The following is a 7,383-nucleotide window of genomic DNA, read 5'->3' as shown; positions in this document are numbered from 1 at the left end:
ATAATCACAGCCACCCTTAATCCATTGACCAGTGACCCATGAATCCTCAGATTAAACAGTTTGCAACCATTCAAGAATTCGAATGGAATGGAGAGAACTAATTAGAGAGATCGACCATGCTTTATACCTTTTCAATGTGGATGCCATGTTTCCCAAGGTATCTCCTCTATTCCATCCTTCGATTTCTCGTTGACTTTCTTCTGGTTCTTCCGATTTAATTTCTTGCACTATTGGTGTTGTGACATCTTCTAATATTTTGGAATCATACTCTAAAAGAATCGACCTAATTTATACCATCGACGACTTCAACATGTCATAGTATTTTGATACAATGACTAAGAGAATTAATCTCATTTCACTAAGAATTGAAAGAGTTGAATTATACATCTTAGGTTCGGATCGTTACTTGAAACCTAAATTTTTTGAATTAAATTCATGTTCAAATTGATATAAGTTAATATTGACCAAATCAAACTATGTGTTTGACTAAATAAAGATATGGATGGCCATTTGAGTCTCGGGATCTCTCCACCTGTATTGGAGAAGTGCTGTCACCATTCCCAGAAGAAAAGAATTTAAAAGAATAACTTCTAAAATATAATGATTAATATTTTAGAATTAAAGCTTATTGAGGAGTATTTTTTTATTTTTTTATCATTGGAAATCTATGATTCTAGTTAATTGATAAATGATCAACCAACGGTTTTAAGATCACGAGAGAGAAGATAAATGATCGATATAGACGACAAAGATACGCTAATACCATTCAATGTAACTAAAGATTTTTCTCCTCTCACCATAAATCAAGATACTGTAATAAATGTTTTACTTTATTTGAATCATTCATTCCCTTATTTGTGTAATATGGTTAAGAAAATAACTAAATATAGTTTCAGTGTGAAACAATTAGAAATTTAGTCAATTAATTAAAAACTTATTAATTAATTAATTTCCTAATAAGTGATGACTTTTAAAAGTAAATATTTTCTTTTATTTTTTAATAAAAAAAAAATAATATTTCTTTCTTTTTACGAAGGACTCATCTTCGCCTACATAAAGAGAGCTCTATGTCCATTATTCGTTATAGAGGCAAAGAGAGGATTGAAGAGAATATCTTGTCGAAGACCGGTGAGTCCTCTATTTTTTTTTTCTTACAAGTTTTAATTTTTTATTTTAAAATTTTTATATTTGAATTACTATAATTTTTATGGTGCATGATAATATTTTTTAATTTCATAATTTTATGATTAGTGAATAATGATCATAGAATTTTTGTGTTAAAATAATTACTTAATTTCATGTTGATGATACTTGACTTGTAATGATCTTTTAAGCTTAAATCATAAGTTGATGAATGTTAAGATTGATTTAATTATTAAAATTCTTATTTTTAGATAATAATAATAATAATAATAATAATAATAATAATTCTAATTTATTTAATTTGATATACCTTTATTTAAGAAATTATGTGTGAATTTCTAAATTTAGGATCATGAATTTACAAGATTGTTTAATTATGAAAATATGTTTTTAAAATTAATTATTTAGAAGTCTTTTTTAATGAATTAATTTTGAAAGTTTTAACTGTTGCAGGTTATGTGACTTACAGTATCCACTCAAGTCTCATCGGAACTGTCGTTCTAACCTTTCTAATGTACCCTTGTCCAATCCGTACTGATATTTTCATCCCCAACCTGCGTGGATTACAGCGTTTTCTGTGGCAATATTTCGCACAGTTCAAAAGCTACTATTCATCTGCTGGTACCATCCTATCAGTGACAAACAGTCCTCTCATTCCCCGAGCCGTGAGGTCTTCGACGGCACCACCCAACGCCTTACTTTGTTTACTTTCTACTCTTTCCTGAAGCTGATTCTTCCAGTGGCCACAAAAATACTGACCACATAAAGACCACACAGTCTCGAGCTCTATATAAGAAGACCACCTCAGATCTAGTCGACCAGTAAGAGCTTCTGCGACACTCAAGCCCGAAGGATAACATTTATGGCTCTCCTCTTCCGTGCTCCATCCTTTACCGATAACCTCAACACTCTCCGGCGGACCACGCTCTCCGAGCGTCCAAGTCCAAGCATCCGCTTCAGCGCGCAAGCAGCTCCCACACGGAGAACGGCCAATTACCAGCCAAACTTATGGAGTGACGACCGGATACAGGCACTCACAAGCCGCTCCGTCACGGTGGGTTTGTGTATATATACACTGCACTTGTTCATATTACCTTCTGAAGTCTCTTCTTCGTATGAAACATGTGAAGATGATGATAAGATCATATTTGCAGCATAATTACAAGGCTTTAGCTGAGTTGATCGATGCGCAACGCCGCTTCGAATACAATGGTGGATCCATATCTAGTACTCGAGTAGCGGAGAATAAGTGAATCACGTACTTAAATCCAAACCAAAATAGTATTATTTTGCATTATGATGACAGTACTATCAAGATTGAACAAATCATGGATCGGTCGTAGCATTATTTTACGTTATTATAATACATTAAAGGAGTTGTGCGTACTTTATGAGGAAAACAATGTGAAGAAGTTTTGGTTTCACTACACGACAGGTTGACCATCTTCCTCACGACATCCTCTTCCCGTGAATGCTATGAGTTGACTTTGTGTGAACAGTATTAGATGTGACCATCCACCCACGTAGCCTATGGTGTAAATTATATTTGGTCCTATTTACTTTAGTTTTTGTCATATGTTTAGTCTAATGTTTTTGTCATACTTTAGTCAAATAGAATGAATATTGTGAAATTTTATTCTTTACATATCGAGTAGATAACTACTAAATTTATATTACAAATTTTAAATATTAGAAATAGTTACGTGTCTCTCTGTTTTACGAGTAATCAATCGTCTTTGTATGTATAAACACATATGGTTGATTGTTGTAAATTTAGGTCGAAGAGGAGCGCAAGACTAAAGGGATAGATGATTTGAAGGAGGATGTTAGGAAACTGATATATGAGAAGAAGGAAGTCGAGGACCAACTTCAACTCGTGGATCACCTACAACAGCTTGGTGTGGCTTATCACTTCAAAGATGATATCGATGATGTTTTACGGTGCCTTTACGGATCTCTCGAAGACATCAACATGCTTTTAAAAGATGATCTCCATGCCACGGCACTTGGGTTCAGGCTTCTCAGAGAAAACGGGTTCGATGTTTCCGAAGGTGATTCATATTTCAGATTAAATCCTTTTTTTTTCTCTTTAATCATCATGTCGCGATCTGACATGAATATGTTTTGTGGACAAAAAGATTTATTCAACAGATTTAGAGACGAGAAGGGCGACTTCAAAGCTAGCCTGCAGCACGAGACCAAGGGAATCCTGAGCTTGTATGAGGCTTCCTATGTCGCAGAGGAGGGCGAACTTGTACTGGATCAAGCTACGGACTTCACCACTAAGCACCTCAAATGCCTCATGGAGGAGGGATCGCTCGAGCCTCGTCTCAGGGAGCATGTGGCCCACGCCTTGGAGCTTCCACTGCATTGGAGGATGCAGAGGTTGCACACCAGGTGGTTCATAGAAGCATACCAAAGGGAAGCCACCATGAACCCTGTTGTGCTTGAATTGGCTAAGCTGGACTTCAACGTGGTTCAGGGCATGTACAAGGGAGAACTCCGAGAACTCTCCAGGTAAACTTGGATAGCTTGAGCTTAGTTCTGTTCTCATCGATTTACCGGCAAACCTTCTAAAGCAAAGTTGTTCTTGATATTAGATGGTGGACCAATCTCGGGCTTGCACAGAAGCTGTCATTTTTCAGAGACAGGTTGACGGAGAACTTTCTGTGGACCGTAGGTTCTGCCTTTGAGCCACAATTTTGGGAGTGCAGGGAGATACAGACAAAGGCAAACTGCTTAATAGCAATGCTGGATGACGTTTATGATATCTACGGCACCTTGAACGAACTCGAGCTTTTCACCGAAGCCATTGAAAGGTGATGAGGATCCCCTGCCATCGCAAGGATTTCAACTTTATATATATCGTCTTGTGTTTACCGTTATTCTGCTGCTCATTTCAGATGGGATGCTAATAAGATCGACAAGCTTCCCGATTACATGAAGCTGTGTTTTCTGGCAATCTTCAACGCGGCAAACGAGACAGGTTACAGAGTCATGAAGGAGAAGGTCTTGGACATAATACCTTTCTTAAGGAAGGCAGTAAGACACATTAATGCTTTCTTCCTTTCCTTTGTACATCAATCACCTGGTTTCTGCTCTCTATACAAACTCTCTACTCCTCGTGGTTCAGTGGACGGATCTATGCAAAGCGTTCCTGTTGGAAGCGAAATGGTACAACCAGGGCCACAAGCCAAAGCTTGACGAGTACTTGGACAACGCGTGGATGTCGTCCGGGGGTCATGTCTTCATGACCAATGCTTATTGCATGAGCGACAACCTGACGAAAGAGTCGCTGGAAAGCTTCTCCACTTACCCCAAGGTTGCTAGGTGTTCGGCCATGCTGTTCCGCCTCTACAACGATTTGGCTACTTCGACGGTACGTCAAGCTAAACCATGGAAGCCGTACACATGTTCTCCCTCATCAGTGCTTCTCACCGGCGCTAACAAATCCTATGGTCGGTGTGCAGATCGAGCTGGAAAGAGGAGATGCGCCGTCGTCGATCCAGTGCTACATGCTGGAGAGTGGTGTTCCAGAGACGGCGGCACGCAAAAAGATCAGGGAACTGATAAAGGCCAACTGGAGAGGAATAAATGGAGATCGGAGCTCTTCGTACGGGGAAATCTTCAAGACGGTGGCAGTCGGCCTCCCTCGGATGTCACAGTTCATCTACCAACACGGAGACGGATACAGCGCACCCGATGGAGAGACCAAGAAACAAATCATGTCGTTGCTGTTCGAACCCCTCCAGCTCTCGAAATTGTAAGCTCGCTGTAACGTGGATGACCCATTCGAAGAAGGTTGCAACGTTCCATGAAATAAGTGACATATAGTGAATTAGCACACAAGGACTTGGTTATTAAAATATATATATATATATATATATATATATAATTCTATTATATTAAACATTTTGAAGTTTTAAATCGTAACACAAATTGTCTAACGATTAATGTAGGTTCTTCGAAGGGGTAAAAATGAAATAAAACGACAAAGAAATCAGACGCACAGTGGCGTTATGATTTGATTAGCTTCACAAATATAGAAAATAAATGAGAATAATTTGTGAAATTTCGAAGTTCTCTTGAAATATAAATAAAAAACTTCTGTTGGAGGAAAATTTTTTGTTTCTTTTTTCTAGAGAAATAGAAAAAAAAATCATATAAAGCCTAATCTTACAAGTCAAATCATTCCAGCATTTAATTCCCAACATCCCAACCGCCACCTGCTTCCCGCAATAAGTGAGGAGAACTCGATCGAGCGCCTACGCGTCGCTTCTCTTACGGCGTGGCGACCACATCCCCAACTCCAACAATGTAATGAACTTTAACGACTGCATTAATATCCCACAATAACTACTACCTACTCCACCGGTATCTTTATTACACTTACCAACATAGACACACCCTTCTCCTCTCATGCTTCATCTGTTATCTGAAGGAACAGGAAGGAGAAGGCATGGGTTGGGTTAAAGCGGTGCTGGTGTTGGTGGTTCTCCAATCCATCACCACTTCGCTGCCACACTGGGCAGATGCAGGAGATCTTCTCTCCCCTCTCTTCAGTACGTACTCTCATGTCTTTAAGATTTTTCGGTACCTATGGATCGTTTTCCTCTCTTTGGTCCTTTTCATGTAAATTTCAATCCATCTTCTATGTGTGCGTGATCAATTCCATGGCTTCTTTGCTTCTCTCGTCTTTGTTATACAGACGAGATATGCAACAACAGCGTGGAGTGTGGGAAGGGGAGTTGTCAAGTGTCGACGGACGACTCCTTTGGATTCGCATGCAAGTGCAATCCTGGGTGGTCTCAGTTCCATATTGGAGACTACTTCCGGTTCCTCCCCTGTATCATCCCCAATTGTAAGTCTCTCTCTCTCTCTCCCTTTCCCGCTCTCTCGGCTCAAGTGGATGCCAACTGGTTGGGCATCAAACTGACATTTGGTTCCAGAATCAGATGGACAGCATCACCATTTTGACTTGGTCTCTTCTAGCGATGTGCAGTTTTGCGAAGTTGCTTTTGAGATAGTTCAAATATGTATTCTTTTATTCCCTGAGAAGAACTCAGCTCTGTAGATTTCAGGTCTCTATGGAACTTAAGATTATAAACCATTTCAAAAGCGTACTTAAACAATAAATCTGCTCTGCTCTCGGTATTATTTATAGGTTGATAATTCGATGCCTCGACTATATAATTCATTGGTCATCCTTAATATTATGCTACAATGGGCTCACATATATATGTATATATATCACCTTAAATACGGTGGACTTGCGTTGTCTTCTAGGTAGCATCAATTACTCGTGCTCCAATGGTTCTTCGGCTCCGGCAGCATCCCCCTCGCCTCATCCTGCTAATGTCTCCAAATTAGACCGTAAGTATCGGCGTCAACGCCTTCCTTCTTCTTCATCATCTTCTTATTGCTCAGAACTAAGCAGCGTAAGAGCCGCGTTGCTCTTCTCATCTCTCTCGATTCTCTCCGAAAGCTTGCTCGTATTCCTACTGTGGAGCGGGCACCTGTGTGAGTACGTCAACCTTCGGGTATCGCTGTGAGTGCGGAGAGGGTTTCAGCAATCTTCTCAACATGACCATTTTCCCTTGCTACAGAGACTGTAAGCACATAATTGCCCTTTTCTTCAGGAAAACCTATACGGAGTTTGTCATCGTCACAGACAAGCTGACTACTGTTTCAGGTTCTCTCGGAGGTGATTGTGCAAACCTGGGCATCACATTGTCGAATTCCTCTTCATCTTCTCCACCCGGTCTATCTGACAACGGCAGTTCATCATCAGGTGGAGATCAATCTTTATGGCGACTAAAATAATTCCTTTGAATGATTGTAAAACTGATGCATTTGACATTCTTGTTTTGTTTTCTGAACAGATACAATTGGCCCCAAGAATCTTTTGACGGTGATGTTGGTCATTGGTCTTATCTTCGTCCGGACGAGATAGGCAGAGCTCAGTGTATCATGATAGAATTCTTCTGGCCACACACGCAGCGTAGTTCATTAGTTTCGTATGCAGATTGCTCCACATGAGTTCACAGTTCAGTTGGTACTTTTGTTTTGGATGTGTATAGGAATTAGAACGACCATTTGGTTTGATTCTGGGTGGTGATGTACCTTTTTAGATTGATATACATCTAATAAAGCACGCTTGTAGTATTTCTGTGATATCCACAAAACCTTATTCTAATTTGACAAGATTGATTTTTAAGTAATGAATTTATAATATAATAG

General features: G+C 39.4%; 2 protein-coding genes across 2 annotated transcripts; both read left to right on the top strand.

Annotated features, from left to right (window-relative positions):
• Positions 1-2,005: 2,005 nt before the first annotated feature.
• Positions 2,006-5,005, top strand: LOC135679782 (monoterpene synthase 8, chloroplastic-like). The gene is made up of 7 exons (XM_065193766.1): positions 2,006-2,197; positions 2,921-3,194; positions 3,282-3,660; positions 3,744-3,962; positions 4,047-4,185; positions 4,277-4,522; positions 4,614-5,005. Exons 1-7 carry the CDS (start codon positions 2,006-2,008, stop codon positions 4,908-4,910), a joined length of 1,746 nt encoding a protein of 581 aa, XP_065049838.1. The 3' UTR covers positions 4,911-5,005.
• Positions 5,006-5,545: 540 nt separating this feature from the next.
• Positions 5,546-7,308, top strand: LOC135680059 (uncharacterized). The gene is made up of 6 exons (XM_065194048.1): positions 5,546-5,705; positions 5,852-6,004; positions 6,430-6,516; positions 6,629-6,754; positions 6,836-6,934; positions 7,026-7,308. Exons 1-6 carry the CDS (start codon positions 5,603-5,605, stop codon positions 7,094-7,096), a joined length of 639 nt encoding a protein of 212 aa, XP_065050120.1. The 5' UTR covers positions 5,546-5,602; the 3' UTR covers positions 7,097-7,308.
• The last annotated feature ends 75 nt before the right edge of the window (positions 7,309-7,383 follow it).

The sequence above is a fragment of the Musa acuminata genome, chromosome BXJ1-7, assembly GCF_036884655.1.
Source record: "Musa acuminata AAA Group cultivar baxijiao chromosome BXJ1-7, Cavendish_Baxijiao_AAA, whole genome shotgun sequence".
Lineage (NCBI taxonomy): Eukaryota > Viridiplantae > Streptophyta > Magnoliopsida > Zingiberales > Musaceae > Musa > Musa acuminata.
This window is presented reverse-complemented; position numbering and strand designations above follow the sequence as displayed.

Bases quoted from the DNA above. Each gene is read 5' to 3' on its own strand.
- LOC135679782 (XM_065193766.1), top strand. From the start codon at position 2,006: ATGGCTCTCCTCTTCCGTGCTCCATCCTTTACCGATAACCTCAACACT. The intron at 3,661-3,743 runs GTAAACTTGGAT...TCTTGATATTAG, and splicing joins GAACTCCGAGAACTCTCCAG to ATGGTGGACCAATCTCGGGC. The intron at 4,523-4,613 runs GTACGTCAAGCT...GTCGGTGTGCAG, and splicing joins ACGATTTGGCTACTTCGACG to ATCGAGCTGGAAAGAGGAGA.
- LOC135680059 (XM_065194048.1), top strand. From the start codon at position 5,603: ATGGGTTGGGTTAAAGCGGTGCTGGTGTTGGTGGTTCTCCAATCCATC. The intron at 5,706-5,851 runs GTACGTACTCTC...TTTGTTATACAG, and splicing joins TCTTCTCTCCCCTCTCTTCA to ACGAGATATGCAACAACAGC. The intron at 6,005-6,429 runs GTAAGTCTCTCT...GTTGTCTTCTAG, and splicing joins CCCCTGTATCATCCCCAATT to GTAGCATCAATTACTCGTGC.